Raw genomic sequence first — 21,107 nt, forward strand, 5'->3', positions numbered from 1 at the left:
TAATTCTAAACATGTCTGTAACTAGTTCCTTACAAGTCCAGTTATTACTCTAATTTCTGATCCCTAAAATAAAGTGTTACCTGGTTTTCTTGCACCTTGAATACATGAGAGTGTATACAACTTCATCATTAATTTCTAAAAAGTTTTCAAACACATGTTTCAAGGTGAAACATATTTGTTAACAAATATCATGAATTTTTAAGTCAAGAATAATCAAGAAGTTGTCTCATGGTTGCACAAAAATACCTGAACCAAATGTGCCTTTTCATAAAAATGTCAAAATATTTATATTGAATGATATGACAAAAAAATTATTTGTTTTTAAATCTTCATACATAGTCTTGTGGCTCTAAAGAGATATTCTCTTTTTGTTTTGTTTTTTGTCACATGGCAACACAATTTCTATCTACATGTTTGTTGCACCACATTGTAACAATGGCTGGCAACAGGTAGATGCAGAAACGATGATGAACGACACATGAACATGGAGGGAAACAGGATGATCAAATGACTTGAACAGGAACTAAACTTTAAAATAAAAGACATGAAAACAAGAACAAAACACATAAACATGACATATCCCCCCACTAGGGGTGGCTCACGACGCCCCAAAACATAAACACAAAATTCACTGTGAGGGTACTTGGTGGGGGGGGGGGACTTGACGTGGCTACATAGCATGACATGGTAACGTGGTACGGCAGGATCCTGACTTTGCCATGGTAGGCATGGATGCTGACTCGTTGGCCATGGCAGGCGTGAGTGCTGGCTCATAGAGCGGAGGCGGGCCTGGACCGTGGAACAGAGGCTTGCTTGTGACATGGCATGGAGCAGTCTGGGGCTTGGTTGAGACATGGCATGGAGCAGACTGAAGCTTGGCTGTGACATGGCATGGAGCAGACTGAGGCATTATTGTGACAGGCTCAGGCATTGCTGTGACATGGCATGGAGCAGGCTGAGGCGTTTCTGTGACATGGCATGGAGCAGGCTGAGGCGTTGCTGTGACATGGCATGGGGCAGGCTGAGGTGTTGCTGTGAGATGGCATGGAGCTGACTCTGGCGTGGCTGTGACATGGCATGGAGCTGACTCTGGTGTGGCTGTGACATGGCATGGAGCTGAATCTGGGGTGGCTGTGACATGGCATGGACCTTACTCTGGCATGACTGTGACATGGCTTGGAGCAGACTCAGGATCCAAGCTCTGTGACCATGACGTGGGACCCTGCCTCGTCGAACATGACATGGGACCCTGGCTCGGTGGTCATGATGTGGGACGCTGGCTTGGCGGCCATGACGTGGGACTTGGGCTGGGCAGCCATTACGTGGGACTCGGGCTTGGCGGCCATGATGTGGAACTCCGGCTCGGCATCCGCCTCCCCCACAGTGAACGTTGAACCACTTATCTGCAGGGCAAGGTCGATATACTGAGCCAGATTGAGGGGACTGCGACCACCAGGCATCAAGGAGGAAACCGGCTCACTCAATCCCACCCGGAAAATGTCCTTGAGTTCATTAAACTCGACTTCATTAAAGTCCACCCGGCAGGCCAGAGCGCAGAAGTCCATCACATAATTTTCTAGGGATCGATTCCCCTAGTGTAAACAAAGAAGCTGAACTGCTGGGTTCATTTTGCGGTCAGGTATTCCGTAACGTTGGCTGGCAACAGGTAGACGCAGAGATGATGATGAAGTGTGATGATCCCAAGAGCAGTTTATTAACAGAAGTTATATCCATTAAACCCTAACTCCAAACGTGACTACAAAACATAAACAACTTAACTAAACTTGACTTGACTTGACTTGATCATGGAACCAACATTACACAATACCTGACAAAGGACCATGGCAAACATGAGGGTATAAATACATGGACAAGGGTAACAAGACAACCAATGAACAGACAGAACTATAAACAAGATAACAAGACTAATAAACTTAAACCAATGACAAACTAGAACTGATAACGAGTTAACAAGATAATAAACCAATGAAAACAAGACACATGAACATGGAGGGAAACAAGATGACCACATGACTTGAACAGGAACTAAACTTTAAAATAAAAGACATGAAAACAAGAACAAAACACATAAACGTGACACACATGACTTAAGGCCCTATTTTAAGAGCGCTAGCGTTAAGCGCAGCACAGTGTTTTAAGTCATAAGTGCAAAGTCAATAGGGATGGCCATGAAGTTTTGGTATTTTTTGTGCTAGTATGCGCTAAGTCCAGGAGCAAGTGGGTTTGGCAAAATCGCATGCGCAAATGGGATGGGGCAAGTGCAATTTAATTCTGAGGTTCTTCTCCGGTTATTTCACCATCTGCGTCCTATTATATAGTCCATTCCCTCAAGCACCAACGATTTAAGCAAAGACAGCAACTTCATTAGTGAGCAGGCCTAGTGTAAATGGACTGTATGCAGTGAATTAGACGAATTGAAAATGATGTTCTTTTGTGCATTAACTGCATCCTTGATGAATGTGTGGCATATTTCTATGACAGTGATATGTTCCTTTTATATGCATGGAAAATGTGGTTCTTGTCGGAATTTTGATGTACACCCCGTTAATTTTTTTTAAAGTATTATTAATAATTTTCATCTACTGACACACAAATCATGGCTAGTATTAACAGTGATTGTATCGGCACGCAATTCACTTTTACCGGTCGATTTTTATTTTGAAAAATTCAATTCATTTATTGAAACATAAACTCATTCAACCAAAAATATTTCTAAACTTCAGGAGAAATGACAGAGAACACAGCCCCATCACCATCAATGGAGCACCGGTGGAGAGAGTCAGCAGCTTCAAGTTCCTCGGTGTCCACATCACAGAGGAACTCACATGGTCCGTCCACACTGAGGCCATTGTGAAGAAGGCTCATCAGCGCCTCTTCTTCCTGAGACGGCTGAGGAAGTTTGGAATGAATCACCACATCCTCACACGGTTCTACACCAGCACTGTGGAGAGCATCCTGACTGGCTGCATCACTGCCTGGTATGGCAATAGCACCGCCCACAACCGCAAAGCCCTGCAAAGGGTGGTACGAACTGCCAGACACATCATCGGAGATGAGCTTCCCTCCCTCCAGGACATATATACCAGGTGGTGTGTGAAAAAAGCTCGGAGGATCATCAGAGACTCCAGCCACCCGAGCCATGGGCTGCTCTCACTGCTACTATCAGGCAGGCGGTATTGCAGCATCAGGACCCGCACCAGCTGATTTCATGACAGCTTCTTCCCCCAAGCAATCAGACTTCTGAACTCTTGAGCTCTCACGATCAATATACATCAGCACTGCACTTTATTAATCTTATTACCTCACACTGGAATGTCATAAATTATATTCTCTCTTAACAACACACTGGCAACTGACTATCAACCGACAGCCTAAATGTCAATACAGTACAATACAACCTACTGTATATTTTATATACTGTATACTTTATATACTATTTGTATTGTATGTGTATTCTATATTATGTGTGTGTATTCTATATTGTGTGTATTGTATACTGTACATTGTATATTATTATTGTGTTGTGTAATTATGTGTATATTAGATATGTAAATTGTGTTGTGTAAATCTGATGTTTATTGTAAATTGGTATATGTCTCATCACTGTCATGACTGCTATGTTGCTCGGAACTGCACCCAAGACTTTCACCCACTGTTGCACTTGTGCATATAGTTGTGTGACAATAAAAGTGATTTGATTTGATTTTAAATGACTAAATGTAAATGTATTGAAATATCTTAGCACAATGACCAAATTCTTAGTAAAATAGCAAATTGAGCTTTGCGCCTCTTCGTTTACATAAAATACACCCTCAGTTTACGCGCCTACACCCACAGTAGCGCAAACACTCCCACCCACGGCCACTTGTGCTTTGCACTGGCATGAAAATTGCACTTAGAATTAGCAGTCTCACGAAAATTGGATTAGATGTTGCGCACGGTCGTAGCGTGTAGCGCTGAACTTTGTGCACTCATGCAAATAGTGCCCTTTGATTTGGTAGACAAACATTTTTCAAATATGAATCAAATTTTTTAATTAAAAAATGCACTGCATTTAAAAAAAAAATTTTTTTATAAAAGATTATTCAGCACAACTAATGCCAAACTGTCTTTTTTTCAAGAATTTCAGCTTTTAATGAGACTTTTTACTGTCTCCGTACGGTCGCACCACATGACATTTTTTACTTTAAGCCCCAGTAAAAATATCAAAATGACTTTGAACTCAGTAAATGAAAACATATTTCACAGAAGAGGTGTATGTAAGTAATTGTTTTGTGTGAATTGCATTTGTAATGTATTTCTTAATAATTTATTAGACGTAGACAAAAAAAATGGCCGTCACATCATTGACCCTAATATTTGATGTGAAACCTTCAGATAAAGACAATTCAATATAAATAATCAATATAATAAATAGTAAATAACATAATTCAAATTATATTATTGTGGAAGGTGAGTAAATAATTGATTAGACAATAAAAAAACAACTTTAGAAGTCCATTTATTGAATTTATTTTATTCCCATATCATTTAAAATAAGGCAACATTCCACAACAATCCATTTTGCAAATTAGTTAGTCAATTTTGTCCTGTTCTCACATGATTCGGTCTTGCATTTCATCTGCACTATTTTTAATTGTTGGTCTATGTATGCATCAGACAGATGTTTTTGAAGCACCTCACTGGTTTACAGTATCATAAATGTTGCAGTCTGAGGACGCTGGGTCATGTTATAAGTAGCTTGAAACTTTAAAAATAGCGACTGGAGACCCCATTTTCTTTATGCTAAATAACATTTATTATTTTGTTCTCTTATTTTGGCATGAGCTATGACTCGAACATGTTCTTGACAGGTTGTCTGAGTTTCACCCCAAAATGATTTCCATCTGAAATAGATTTCTTGTAGAAACAAAGTTGCTTTTTAAAGAACTTTTGAAAGCATTTAGGCTTTTTTAATGTGTTCTGTGCTGTTGGGGTTAGGACTGTGGAGCGCCGACATCTCAGGATTCATATTGTTGATCAAGGGCGGTTTGAAATGCAGAAATAGCAGTTTTACAGCAACATTAATCAGAGACATTTGGCACTTGTGAAAACATAATATATCTCTTGCTATTTTTCCCACAAAACGTTTCGCAAGTACTTCAAAGCATGCCAGAGTATTTCCAGATATTAAGATGCATTTTTTTCAGAGTTGTGAGTAGCTGTCCTACCCATCTGCCACTGATCAGCAGCCTGACCTTGAATGTGCTACGTTTCTCTTTGGCATAAACATGCTACACAGACTCACTGACGGGCTTTCAAGTATACTTTCTCTTTAATCATAAATAGACATTTTAGTTGGGAGGAAAGAACAGAGGGAACATGTAATAGAAAGTCAGAAATGAAGATTCTAAAAGGTTCATTCTGTGTCTAACCAAAAAATAATTATTTAACCATTCAAACTAATAAAAAAAAAATAATAAAAAAAATAAAAAAAAATATTTGAACTCAAAATTTCACCTTTCTGGTGGCAAGATTTGCAGTACACCAGTGTCGCCTACTGTGACATATGGATACACCTTGCAGATGTCTGAGCTCAGCTCAGTAAATGAAACGCAGTTTAATGTGGAACACAAATAAAAGACAGCAGTGGCACTCAGCGAGCATTCAGCTTCAAGGATAAGTCATAGTGCTACCCCTGTTTAAAATGCTCAGGCAGACTGTGAGAAAACCTCTCCAACTTCAGTTGTGTTTCCATGGAAATACACACATGTACAAACAGGCATCATAAGCATGGTGAACTCTCGAGGGTTATATGAGCTTTCGTCCAAAGAATATAAGATCTGAAGACTAGAGGCCTGAAGAAGCGTGCAGTCAGTGTTTAGAAACGAACGGTAGCTCTGACTGCGCTGGAAGTAACACAGGTGCAATGTCAGTCTGCTAGCATTTCAGAGCTCTCATATAAACACTGTTATTGGCTTCACTTTGATTTGAACTCTCTGCAAGAGCTTTTACACCAGAGCAACAGAGCCAGGACAGAATTCTTGACTACTCCTAAATGACATATGAAATTATTGTTACGAATATAACAACGAGATCTCATGAGAATTTGTATGTATTCTTACATAAATTTTGGTTTTGCATGGACACCGAAACTTACAATATTGACGTACTGACAACATCTAATTGTCATAATTGTACGTTTTAACACCTATAGACATGAACAAATGTTTACGTGTACTGTTTGAATTTATTCATATTGAATTTATAGAATTAATCAGTTAATTACATTTAATTTATAATCAATGAGAAGTTAAATGCCATCACATTTATTTAATACAGTTGACATAATAATATGACATTTTAATGGTTTCATTCAGTTCTGCTGTCCTTTTCAAAGTTTTAAAGGGTTATATTACTTTAACCAACACTTTGTTAAAATGAATAAAAACTCTGTAATCGTTTAATCATTTATTAAGCATTTAATTGTATTTTTGTTTGCCATGGGACACAAAAGGACTTTTCAGAATATGGCAAAAAAAATAAAAAATAAATAAATAATTAAGAAATAAACCACAAAAAGCACCATAAAACAATCATAAAATTAATGTATAAATTTAATCCAAATCTTCAGATTGCTTTCTGTGAAGAACAGAAAGCTCCGTCTCCGTCTCAATCCATCAACCTGCATTGGTTTCGCTTTCAAATTAAAAAAATTGCCACCTCAAGAAGCATTACGACCACTGGTTTTACAGCAGTGATGTCGCGTGCTCATTGGCTTTCAAGTGTCTCGTGACCGTTTGCGACATTTCATATTCGTTTGAATGAGATATGACAGCGCTGTTACAGTGTGCATCAGGAGAAGATTTAAAGCGATTAATAATTTAAATTCAACTCTCTACCTCACACAATGCTATTGTGTGCCATCAGGGAGCACATCGGATGCAGCGCATCACCCTTTGGACTACTTTTGTACTGAATTTTTCTAAATAAATTATTGTGATTAAACTTTAATAAATGGTTAGGTTTAGGAGTAGGTGTGGGATTAGCGGCTGTAAAATTAATATATTTTAACAAAGATTATTACTACTGTACATTAATCTACTTGTTACATGTTTTTACATTGTTGAAAAGTGATTATGTTTAGAGGTTGGGGTAGGGTTAAGGGATCTAAAATAGCTATAAAACAGTGAAAATGTACACACACTACCGGTCAAAAGTTTTGAAACACTTACTCATTCTTTATTATAATTTTTTCTTCACATTTTAGAATAATAGTAAAGTCATCAAAACTATGGAATAACATAAATGGAACTATGGGAATTATGTTGTGAAATAAATCAAAACTGTTTTATATTTTAGCATCTTAAAAGTAGTCACCCTTTGCCTAGAATTTGCAGACATGTACTCTTGACTTTCTCAACCAACTTCTTGAGGTATCACCCTGGGATGATTTTTAAACAGTATTGAAGGAGTTCCCATCTATGTTGGGCACTTATTGGCTGCTTTTCTTTATTATTTGGTCCAAGTCATCAATTTCAAAAAAGTTTTTTTATTTTTTTTATTAAATTGTAGTTTTATAATGAAATAAATTAATATGGTGGCACAATTATATTTTTGTCTACAAAACTAATTTCAAACATTTAAGCATACACCTTCAGATCAAAAGATTTTTAAGATCGTGAGAAACATTTCAGTCAAGTATTTCAAAACTTTTGACCGGTAGTGTATATTTTTAATCAATTTGTGTATTCACATATATGTGTAATGGATTCGTCAATATTTTACGTTTCTAAAGCTGTAAATATGTAAACATTTTTACGTTTTAGATGCTTTCAAACGTTCATATTGTACATTTTAGTGTCTATCCAAATGTAAAAACATGTATGTTTAAATGTTACAAATATTAACGTACAAATAGCTACGTATATAGCTACTTAATCCGTATATAAATGAGATCAGGCCTAATATAAGCTCTGATAACAATGCTGGTCCAGTATATAGTCACAGATCTATGGCCTTTGTCAAATGAAAATAGAGACCTATTTACACATGGTCTTGTAGAATCACTTTAATAAACCTACATTTTTATAAAGTGATTTTTACATGGTACGTATCGCGGTAGTTATCTTGGTGAAATGAACACTAGCTGCGCTGTAACAAAAATTACTTTCACACAAATCACCAGTAAAAATGCAGATTATTGATCCATAAACACTTTTCGCCCCGTTCCTACAAAATTAAATATTATGACATCTAAAAACACTTTTACTGTAGCGCATGACTGTATTTTAACGTTTGTATTACATACCCAACTACATTTACAAGATTTCTCACCACAATCAAATTGCATGAAAGCTCAACTGATAGAACACTGCACCTGCGATGCAAAGGACCGGGGAATGAATACTGAAGGGCACAAGCCGAAAGTGTCATAAAAGCACAACAAACTGATGTATAGTATAGTATAGTTGCTTCAGCAATTGTGTTTTTCATCTCAAATGTTCTTTTTATGTCACTCTTAGGTTCGGTTTAGGTTAGGTTAGCTTAGGTTAGGTTTATGTTTAAGGTTTAGAGTAGGGAGGTAGGTTTTTTTTTATTTAAAACTTGATAAACCATTAACCTTAAAAACCTCATCTGCCTGGGAAAGCATTTAACTCATTTTTAGCGCAACTCAGTGGGCATTACACCTTGGAATTGCTGAAATAAGTGTAATAATAAACCACGTGATATCATTTTGCAAAAATGTTACCAAAGTTAGATAAAATCATGCTGGCCTATTCATTCCAAAAAATGAATGTTTAAATGCTTATTCATCAATATTCATCAATATTCAATGTGAACAAGACTTTAAATCAAAACACATTGCCATGAAACTGTTCAGAGCAACAAGATTCATGTTTTTTTATTTATTTATTTATTTATTTATTTATTTTTATTTCTTGTTCCTTTGTTCAGTGAAAAACATTCACTGACCAATACGATTTTAGTTTTTTGAGGTGATGCTTTAGCATTTAAGATGAATTGACAGGTGTTCATTGAAGTGCCAGGAAAGTCCTGCAGAAAACACCTTGAACCAGTCTAAGGTCGTTTGCTGGTCTTAGCTGGTTTAAGCCTAGTAAACTGGTGTTGGTCAAGCTGGTGTTTTGCTGGTTTAGCTGGTCAGCCTAACCTGCTGACAAGTGCCAAAAACCTCTCTAAAACCATCAAAAGAAACCAGCCTAACCAGCTTGACCAGGCTGGGAGATCAGCTATCCACCTTTAACTTTTTAAAGCTGTTTTTTTATTGTATTTTTCCTCTGCAGGGAGACCATAATTATAACAAATAAGCAGAGTAAAGTGATATGGGAAGCAATTGTTGAATGTATTTGTACTTATACACTATAGTTGTATTATAACTACCTATGTTGAATAATAAATGCATTATTACCTCAATTATCTATTTCTACTGGATCTTGCTCATAAAATTTCCACTAGATTAAATATTTAAAAAAATAAAAAATAAAAGCAGTTCATTTTGATTTTACCACATAAAGCACATTTTTAGGTTACCTCACAATTTTTTTTTTTTTTTTTTTTACGGTGTACCACAATTTACAGATTTTGTAAAAAAAAAATTAACTATATGACTGCATTAAAGTGAAATCTTTATTGTCAATGATTTGCAATAAAACGTGAATAACCAAAGTACTTTTTTGTTTCACTGTTGGTGTGAATAGACCTTTTGTCAGAGATTTTTTCATTTTATCGTTATGTTCTTTGTGTGAACGGGCCTTGAAGCTGATAAACTGTTTGCTAATTTGCTGTTTGTCAAATGCAGAAGAATTTGAGGACAAATGCAAAAGAGAGAATGTGCAAAAAGAGTTATTACATTGCATACATAGTTCACATAGTACACTGATGCATGGAGAAGATCTGTTGTTTCTGTGCTGTTCTCCGGCTGTGAGCAGGCGGCCTCTCATTGATTCATTTGTGCTGTGAATATGCAGGCAGAAGATAGTGTGGGGGTGAGAATCGCTTATCTCTGTCTCTGCTGCAGCTCCACTGGAACTATACGTTTACTTGAAGAGTCTCTCTGAAGTCGACTGATCAGTTCACACCATATTGCTATTGTGTAAACCTAAAAATTAGCTGGAAGTTGTCTAATTAATTGTTAAAGCTTGGCCTCGACATTTTTGTTTTTACACAACAGCCTAGCTGTTGAATTTCTCGACAGTCTTGTAAAAGGCTCTATTTTTGTTTATGTTTTTCCCTAAATTCTGATTCGATGAGCTGCATTTGAAGTTGTTGTAAAATAACCTATGTACACACACTTGTAAATGAGCTTCCGTTGAGATATTATTAGCAACCGTAATTATAATAATTTTATAATTATATTTATTTATCACACATTATACGTTTTGCACATATAAAGTGAAATTCTTTACCGTGAATAGCCAATAGTTTCTCTGTGCACTATAAATTTCCCGTAACATGTAATTTGTGTGCAATCAGAACATATTTGATGTTTAATATATTTACAAGAAGCAATATTTTGGACCAATGAGATTTCGGTGTGGGCGGAGCTACTTCGCACAACCTAGCAGAAACAGAACCAAGTGACCAATAAAATGTCCTGTTACTCACTGCTTGTTGCAGTCATGACTTGTTAGGACAACAATTCAGGTTTATATGAAAGAGATATTATCGCTTGTTGCTATAATGCATTGTGCCTGGTTAAAACACGGTGTGAGGCTGATTAACTATAGCCCCTTTTACACATGCAACCAGGAAATTTACTGGAAAATAAGTGGGTTGCCTTTACTGGTAAATGTACCACATGTGCTGTTCACACATACCATAAAAATAGACATTTATAGTTGCTAATAAAACAACTTTGCATTAAGGGAAATTGCCAGAGTAAAATTAACCTGCAATTTCTAAAGGGTCGTGTTCACACATGACCTCTAACCTGAAAATTGCAGTACATTTTCTGGAAAATGCTGTATGCATGAAAGGGGCTTATGTAAGGGATAATGCACGACTAGGTGTGCGTTAAACCTTTTTAACACACAATGTAGAAGCAAAGAAACACCCGATGTGCATTAAAAGCTGTGGATTATCCCGCTTATACCATGGACACTTGCCTGAAGGTGTTAAATTGGGGCGCAAAGTTCCGTAATGGCATTCCGGCTCCAATTCATAAAAGAAAAAATAGTGGCAGTTTGTTCATCACTTTATTCTTTTTCCTGCAGTCAGGCTCCAGTTCAGTTATTTTTATGCATTTCATCTCATGCTCGCTCGGAAACACCTAAAGTTCTTGAAAGATAATTACATAAGCATTATACTTCCATCTAGTTTGTTTCAAAAAAAAAAAAAAAAAAAAAAAAAAATGTAACCCCTGCTTGCCAGCATTGATTAGTAAAAGTTTTCATTGCTTTTTTGTAGCAGTTTTGACTGTACCATCCAAAACGCTTTGAAACCTGCAGACTTTGACCTCTAGAACATCTGTATGGTATCCTTTAAGGCTGCAATATAAGACTGAAATCATGATATGGCCTTGCGCCATTACTAAACTGCTAAAGGCTGCATTTTAAATTGCATTGACCGCTTCAGTCAGAAATGTGCAAGCGAGCAGCGCCCTCTAGCAGATATGTGCACAGAGGCAATGTCTCATTATGGAGAACAGCAGAGTAGGTGCATTAATGTAGAACAGTGAATAAAACTTACTGGAACTATCTGTGCATTAAACGGCTATAACGCATACCCAATGCGTGTCCCAACTTGAAAACTTGTATCAGGTAGGTGCCCTGAGCATGATTAATTACTCCGTCTGTCCCGACTTTCAGCTGTGATCAGCACTAATGCTGAAGCTGTTAGTTGAACTCTATTTCTCATCTATAGTGTAGCGGTAATCCGAGCGATCATAGAGTGAGTGTCAATTCCAGATGTCAACATCAGCTCAACTAGCTCATAACACACACGACAGTCTTTTGTTGCTACCTGCTGGCTCAAATCTTTAATGTCACAGGGATGAATTAAATTCACACATCTAGCTGCTCTTACACATCTACACTGCCCTAACACGTTAGTTTGGAACACCACGAACACAAGCGGAATGATACAAACAGTAAAGTGTCAAAGTGCTGATGGTTTGAGCTATCAGCACTCTTGGAACGCCTCCTGTCCAAGCGGAATTGAGGGCCGGAACTAACTGTTGAAATACTATATACAGTATGTATGTATATATACTGTACTGTAGAACTACTATGACGTATAAATACTTTACAATGTAAATTGTTTTCACATTGTGGTAGTGAGAATATCATTATAGCCATCTTTTTTTTTCACTGCGGTAATGAAAATTGTCATGACAATAATGTCACAATGTAAAAAATCTTAAAGGCCCTATTAATATCCTTAATTTCTATATGCAAAATATAGTTTCTTATTTGTTTGTTTTAGCTTTACTGCTGAACACCTGAATGAATATATAACCCTCAAAACTAGCTTTTATTGTTTTCTGTTATCACTGAAATAAAGAGGGACATGCAAAGAGAGAGAGAGAGAGAGAGAGAGAGAGAGAGAGAATGAGCAAAAGATCATGGATCTTCCTTTTGGCACCTGTTCAGACCATATCACAACATTTTATCTAATTTCTCATCTTTATATGGTAGGTGTAGAATGAGCCGATGCTGAGCTGCATTACACTTCCTGTGTGAAAGGCTTATCACTCAGTGTGTCTGCGCATCTCACTGGGAGTGTGTCCACCCTGACACCCTTATCTCAAACATCAAAAACTATCAGAGTGCCATGTCTTCTGCCTCCACAGGAAGAGCCCTACGTAATGTTCAAGAAGTCGGATAAGCCGCTGTACGGCAACGATCGTTTCGAGGGCTTCTGCATCGATCTGCTGCGAGAGCTCGGCGCCATCCTGGGCTTCACCTACGAGCTGCGACTGGTGGAGGACGGGAAGTATGGAGCGCAGGAGGAGAGCACAGGCCAGTGGAATGGCATGGTCCGAGAACTGATGGACCACGTGAGTCATCCTCCTTTGATTGATCTGTCATATCATTAGAGCACTTAATTGAGCACTTAACTGAGCACTGAACATTTTTTCTTTAAGTCTCTCTGTCACATTTTCACCTCTCTGTGGAGAGGACTTTTCAAGATTAAACAGTGAAAGATGTTTTCAGTGGAGAGAGAAAACAGATAGTCCTGTGTATACAAAAAATGTGTTCAAAGACCCCTTGAAATGTATTGATGTATAGTATATGCATATATATATATATATATATATATATATATATATATATATATATATATATATATTCTTATTTTTTACAGGGAATTTCTGTTTTTTTGTTTTAAAAGTGGCTTTTTCTTTGCAATTCTTCCCATAAGGCCTGCACCCCTGAGTCTTCTCTTTACAGTTGTGCTCAAAAGTTTGCATAACCTTGGAGAATTGGTAATATATGTACCATTTTTAAAGAAAACATGAGTGAGCAGGCAAAACACATTTCTTGTATTTCTTATTCATATTCAACTGTAGGTTATAACTGAATGGCACAATCATAAAACAAAACATGGAAACAAAGACAAAAATGAAATGACCCCTGTTCAAAAGTCTGCATACCCTTAGTTCTTAATACTGTGTATTGCCCCCTTTAGCATCAATGACAGCGTGCAGTCTTTTGTAATAGTTGTCTATGAGACCCCAAATTCTTGCAGGTGGTATAGCTGCCCATTCGTCTTGGCAAAATGCCTCCAGGTCATGCAAAGTCTTTGGTCATCTTGCATGAACCGCATGTTTGAGATCTCCCCAGAGTGGCTCGATGTTATTAAGGTCAGGAGACTGTGATGGCCACTCCAGAACCTTCACCTTTTTCTGCTGTAACCACTGGAGGGTCAACTTGGCCTTGTGCTTAGTGCAGACTTAGTCCAAGAGCGTCCCATGTGCAGCTTTTGTGCAGAAGAATGCAAATTGTCTGCCAGTATTTTCTGATAACATGCTGCATTCATCTTGCCATCAATCTTCACAAGATTCCCCATGCCTTTAGAGCTCACACACCCCCAACACATCAGTGAGCCACCACCATGCTTCACACTGGGGATGGTATTCTTTTCACTATAGGCCTTGTTGACCCCTCTCCAAACATAGCGCTTATGGTTGTGACCATAAAGCTCTATTTTGGTCTCGTCACTCCAAATTACAGTGTGCCAGAAGCTGTGAGGCGTGTCAAGGTGTTGTCGGGCATATTGTAACCAGGCTTTTTTTGTGGCATTGGCGCAGTAAAGGCTTCTTTTTGACAACTTGACCATGCAGCTCATTTTTGTTGAAGTATCGTCATATTGTGCTCCTTGAAACAACCACACCGTCTTTTTCCAGAGCAGCCTGTATTTCTCCTGAGGTTACCTGTGGGTTTTCCTTTGTATCCTGAACAATTCTTCTGGCAGTTGTGGCTGAAATCTTTCTTGGTCTACCTGACCTTGGTTTGGTATCAAGAGATCCCCGAATTTTCCACTTCTTAATAAGTGATTGAACAGTACTGTCTGGCATTTTCAAGGTTTTGGATATCTTTTTATATCCTTTTCCATCTTTATAAAGTTCCATTACCTTGTTACGCAGGTCTTTTGACAATTCTTTTCTGCTCCCCATGACTCAGTATCTAACCTGCTCAGTGCATACATGTGAGACCTAACAAACTCATTGACTATTTATACACAGACACTAATTGCAATTTAAAAAGCCACAGGTGTGGGAAATTAACCTTTAATTGCCATTTAAACCTGTGTGTGTCACCTTGTGTGTCTGTAACAAGGCCAAACATTCAAGGGTATATAAACTTTTGATCAGGGCCATTTGGGTGATTTCTGTTATCATTATGTTTTAAAAAGGAGCCAAACAACTCAGAATTTGCCAAAATTTCACAATTTTTCCAGGGTATGCAAACTTTTGAGCACAACTGTACATGAAACTGGTATTGAGCGGGTAGAATTCAATGAAGCTGTCAGCTGAGGACATGTGAGACGTCTATTTCTCAAACTAGAGACTCTGATGTACTTATCCTCTTGTATAGTTGTACATCTGGGCTTTCCACATCTCTTTCTGTAATGTTAGAGCCAGTTGTCCTTTGTCTTTGAAGACTGTAGTTTACACTTTTGTATGAAATCTTCAGTTTTTTGGCAATTTCAAGCATTGTATAGCCTTCATTCCTCAAAACAATGACTGACTGAGGAGTTTCTAGAGAAAGCTGTTTATTTTGTTTTGCCATTTTTGACCTAATATTGACCTTAAGCATGCCAGTCTATTGCATACTGTGGCAACTCAAAAACAAACACAAAGACAATGTTAAGCTTCATTTAATGAACTAAATAGCTTTCAACTGTGTTTGATATAATGGCAAGTGATTTTCTAATATCAAATGATCAATTTAGCATGATTACTCAAGGATAAGGTGTTGGAGTGATGGCTGCTGGAAATGGGGCCTGTCTAGATTTGATCAAAAATGACTTTTTTCAAATTGTGATGGTGCTGTTATTTACATCAGTAATGTCCTGACTATACTCTGTGATCAGTTGAATGCCACTCTGATGAATTAAAGTACCAATATCCTTCTGAAACATCAAAATCTCTACATTATTCCAAACCTTTTCCACCAGTGTATGCTTTAAGTAAAGTGACAAAAGCAATGTCTTCTTATAAACATCCATAAGATATTTTTAAGTGGTTATAAGACATTGCAAGTCATGCTGGAAGTTATATACATAACACATGCACAAAATACAAAATAACATGCATTCAATGTCAGTTTTGAGATATTATGAAAAACACTTGTTAAGGTTAAAATATATCAGAAACTCTAAATATGAAATGTTGATCACACATGTAGCCAATCTTATTGGGTGTAAACACAATAAAAAAAAATAAAAATAAAAAATAAAAAAAATAAAACTGATTCTATACTGGACTCTATTCAATAAACATTAATGATTGTGCATCTTATTTGGAGACTTATTTTATAAATAACTCCCATTATATAGGTTTGACTTGTAAGGTATTACATTAAGCTTATGAGAATATATTGTTTTGTAACTTAAGTAAAGCAGTTAAAGACCACTTATAATTTGATGACGTCATAAAGCCTTTTGACTGTTTACACTATACAGCACTTATACCATTAACTTTATTAACATGTGCAGCTTTAAAATTGGATGTTGCTTGTGTTATAATGCATCACACTCTTAAGTATAACTATGAATAGGAGAAGTCTTATAATGTATTATAACTGTAGTTAGTTATAACTTATTATAAGGTGTATTTTGATACATTATGAATGCAGTATAATGCATTTATAATGCCTTTACAATGCATTATAACTATGGGCTTCATAGAAAGTAGGGGTGAGCAGCAAAGCCATTATCTGTATCTGTATCTGCTACTATGACAAAATTATCTGTAACTGTATCTGTATTCGGATAGAACTGGATGTGGCCGTGGTTTAAACCAGAAGTGCGTCAAAACTAATTAAAAAATGTAACTCTTTTACATTTAGGCTATAGCTTCTGTACATAAAGTAAGCCTTGGATAGGCGTATTTAAATATTATTATTATTATTATTATTATTATTATTATTATTATTGTTGTTGTTGTTGTTAATATTATTATATTTTTATAATTATTATTATTATTTAATTAAATTATTGATTAAATTGAATATGTAGGCTACATAAACTGTGGAATATGTTGTTAACTGTGGTTTCTTCTGGTATTTTTGACATTAATATCTGCTGAAACAGAATTTTAGTTTATGTCTGTGCAGTGTGCAAGTAACAATGTTATTCTGGAGGCACGAGGTGTCAAGCAATTGTAAAAGGTCAACTACACATTTTGCAGCAAATATTAAATACATATACGAATATTAAAAGAAATGAGAATAAATTAATATAGCATACAAACTGAAAGCACCGTATATCTCTATCACAGTTTTATCATACACTCGAGGCTTATTTTGTGTTCACATATTTTTGTGGAGGACATAATTAATTCGTTAAATTACATGTGCAGAATTAGTAAAATGCAGTGGAATAAATTGCAAGATCGAGCCTCTATATACACTATATTGCCAAAAGTATTCGCTCATCTGCCTTTAGACGCATATGAACTTAAGTGACATCCCATTCTTAATCCATAGGGTTTAATATGACGTCGGCCCACCCTTTGCAGCTGAAACAGCTTCAGCTCTTCTGGGAAGGCTTTCCACAAGGTTTAGGAGTGTGTTTATGGGAATTTTTGACCATTCTTCCAGAAGGGCATTTGTGAGGTCAGACACTGATGTTGGACGAGAACGCCTGGCTCGCAGTCTTCGCTCTAATTCATCCCAAAGGTGCTCTATCGGGTTGAGGTCAGGACTCTGCGCAGGCCAGTCAAGTTCTTCCACACCAAACTCGCTCATCCATGTCTTTATGGACCTTGCTTTGTGCACTGGTGCGCAGTCATGTTGGAACAGGAAGGGGCCATCCCCAAACTGTTCCCACAAAGTTGGGAGCATGGAATTGTCCAAAATCTCTTGGTATGCTGAAGCATTCAGAATTCCTTTCACTGGAACTAAGGGGCCAAGCCCAGCTCCTGAAAAACAACCCCACACCATAATCCCCCTCCACCAAACTTCACAGTTGGCACAATGCAGTCAGACAAGTACCGTTCTCCTGGCAACCACCAAACCCAGACTCGTCCATCAGATTGCCAGATGGAGAAGCGTGATTCGTCACTCCAGAGAACGTGTCTCCACTGCTCTAGAGTCCAGTGGTGGCGTGCTTTACACCACTGCATCCGACGCTTTGCATTGCACTTGGTGATGTATGGCTTGGATGCAGCTGCTCGGCCATGGAAACCCATTCCATGAAGCTCTCTACGCACTGTTCTTGAGCTAATCTGAAGGCCACATGAACTTTGGAGGTCTGTAGCGATTGACTCTGCAGAAAGTTGGCGACCTCTGTGCACTATGCACCTCAGCATCCGCTGACACCGCTCTGTCATTTTACGTGGCCTACCACTTCGTGGCTGAGTTGCTGTCATTCCCAATCGCTTCCACTTTGTTATAATACCAATGACAGTTGACTGTGGAATATTTAGTAGCGAGGAAATTTCACGACTGGACTTGTTGCACAGGTGGCATCACAGTACCACACTGGAATTCACTGAGCTCCTGAGAGCGGCCCATTCTTTCACAGATGTTTGTAGAAGCAGTCTGCATGCCTTGGTGCTTCATTTTATACACCTGTGACCATGGAAGTGATTAGAACACCTGAATTCAATTATTTGGATGGGTGAGCAAATACTTTTGGCAATATAGTGTATTTCTGGAAATGAAAAGTGAAAAAATGTTTTTTTTTTTTTTTTTTTTTTTTTTTTTAGATTTACACTCTATGAAGTATATAAACCTCTATGGAGCATCCAGGTGGTGGAGGACAAATCTCAGTTGCCTCCGCATCTGAGACAGTCAATCCGCACATCTTATCACATGGCTTGCTTCACGCTATTCTTCGCAGCATCCACGCACAATTCACAACGTGCCCCACCGAGAGCGAGAACCACATTATAGTGACCACGAGGAGTGGTCACCCAACGTGACTCTACCCACCCTTGCAACCGGGCCAAGTGGTTGCTTAGGAAGCCTGACTGGAGTCACTCAGCATGCCCCGGATTCGAGCTTGCGATTTCAGGTGTGGTAGTCAGCGTCTTTACTTGCTGAGCTACCCAGGCCCACCCTCTATGGAGCATTGAAACACTTTGGGAATAAAGGATTAACCAGATAATTACCTTAATGTGGATATAAATGTGGTCGACTTGAAGTCGAGCTCCACTATAAAATCATCACTTCTTTGGTCAGGAATTAAACATCACGCTCAGGTTGGTTTATAAATCCTTACGTGTGAATTGTGTGAAACATTTGTCGTTAATGTGATCAGATGTTTCAAACAGACATTTCAAGAAGTGGAAAATGTGTGTGATATAGTTAATACTCTTTACAAGCTTAGATTTCTAAGACACACACAATTAACGGTGACTGCAAACAGTGTTGAGAATGTGGCCATCCGCTCTGAACTAAAAATCATTATGCACATTTTCATTCATAAGGTTTACACTGTAGTAACATTGGCTTCACAGACTCATCATTGCTTTGAAATTTTCTATATGTGTATTTAAAATATCGCTTTATGCCTGTGTTCGTTGGATAATCAGTCCACCAAATATTTTTCTATTATTCGGATGAATTCTTTATTCATTTTGAAGTTATTATTCGTGCCTTTCTGAATAAGGTATTCAGCTTCGGGCACATCCCTATTAGAAACCAAATTAACAGAACAGAACAATAACAGAATAAATATAGTAAAACAGCAATTATAAGAATGAGACAAATAAGCAAATAAGTAAATCAATAAATACCTGGTTGAGTAAGCTAGGGTAAATTCTAAACAATTTAAGTGAAACAAAGTAGATAACAAAAATACAAAAGTAAAATGTATTTAAAAGAAATATATCACAAATATACTTTTACAGCAAAACATTTACAAAAATAATGTTGTTAGGTTTCAGAAAACAATAGATATTGTCACTTTATTTGTACACTTGTCAAAAAATAATAAATAAAAAAAAAAAAAAAAAATCACATTAACACCAGTTAAAATGTCAGTGTAAAAATGGCTGACAAAAGTAGTTACACTGAAAAAACTGCTAACCTGCAACTGTTACCTGGAGGAGCTATTTATGTCTGAATTGACTCTTAAAATCAGTTTTGTTGGTGTAGCCTTATGTATTCAGGTTGGTTTATTGATGTTAAATAATGTTTTTGACTTGAATCAAACCTGTTGATATAGATGCTACCAAATGTTTTAGGTTAAAACATTTTTTCTTCAGTGTAGTTCTGAGAAAAGCTCTAGCATTAGTTTGCAGATGATACTTGCTTTGATATTTTATCTAATGCATTGATATTCATACATTGTGTCTCACGGAAAGTGTTCAAAAGTGTCAAAATATTTTTGGAGCCACTGTGTTTCCTTTTCAAATAGGTTATTGGGCTATTTTGAGACCATTTTATTGGACAAAAAAAATTATAAAATAAAATAAAAAATAGATATGCCCCTGAGGGCAAGATTAGTCATCAATTTCTTTGTCTGTTTTCCCAGAGGTGATGTGTACGCTGCTAAAAGTTAATTGTGTCAACTTTCAAGAGTACACTAGCATATTGAACTAAAAGCCACAGTTCTCTAACTTTGATTTCATGGGGTCTGTGTGAAATCAGTGTGTTTGTGTGTGTGTGTGTGTGTGTGTGTGTGTGTGTGTGTGTGTGTGTGTGTGTGTGTGTGTGTGTGAACAGCAGATGGTACGAAGAAGTGATAAAACTCAAACACATACCGCCGAAAGGACACAAAAGAAAAATCTAGCATTATGTTTCCTCTATAGAGCTTATTAAGCACACACACTTATTAAGGTACACACTTGAGCAAACACTGCCCACACCCTCATTAGACTCCACAAAAGACTATGATAAGGATAAACACACAGCTGAAAAAGGAGCATTTTCAGTATTCAATAGCAGTATCCACTGCTCAAACCAATGTCTCACACATGTAATACATGTCTCTTAGTCACTCCTCTTCAGTTGGTCAAGGTCATATCGTCTGGTGTGAAAACGGAGCATTCCCCGTCAACGCACACACACAAGATGAGAGCAGGACACACTGTAATTGGTCTTGACAAGCTTTGAGAGCAGTCTGCGGTTTGCCAGTACATTGATGTGCTAGAGATAAAAATATCTTGTCAAAGGACTTTAGAAGCAAAGAAGAAAGGTAGCGAGACAACATCTGCTCACTTCTGGCATTAATTTGCCCCCTCTGGGAATAATTACAGACAGTTCAATAATTCTTGACGTAAGCCTTTATTGTGACTGAAATTATACTAATTCCAGCAGTAAAAGTAGTGAAATTGAACCAAATGTCACTTTTAGGGGCCGAGTTGTCTTAGCTGGTGTTAGCGTTTAGACAGCAGCTGCTCCATCAGTCTTGCTTGAAGCACAGCAGCCTTACTGTGTCAAGACTGATGTTTTTTTGTTTGTTTTTTGTTT

General features: G+C 37.3%; 1 protein-coding gene across 1 annotated transcript in view; it reads left to right on the forward strand.

The window, feature by feature from the left end:
• LOC127453870 (glutamate receptor ionotropic, kainate 2-like) overlaps positions 1-21,107 on the forward strand; it is a 335,184-nt gene that overhangs the window by 212,998 nt on the left and 101,079 nt on the right. Inside the window, exon 10 of the mRNA XM_051720611.1 lies at positions 12,812-13,018. Coding sequence (XP_051576571.1) covers positions 12,812-13,018 — 207 coding nt within the window. The remainder of the gene's footprint in view (positions 1-12,811; positions 13,019-21,107) is intronic.

The sequence above is a fragment of the Myxocyprinus asiaticus genome, chromosome 16 (genome assembly GCF_019703515.2).
Source record: "Myxocyprinus asiaticus isolate MX2 ecotype Aquarium Trade chromosome 16, UBuf_Myxa_2, whole genome shotgun sequence".
NCBI lineage: Eukaryota > Metazoa > Chordata > Actinopteri > Cypriniformes > Catostomidae > Myxocyprinus > Myxocyprinus asiaticus.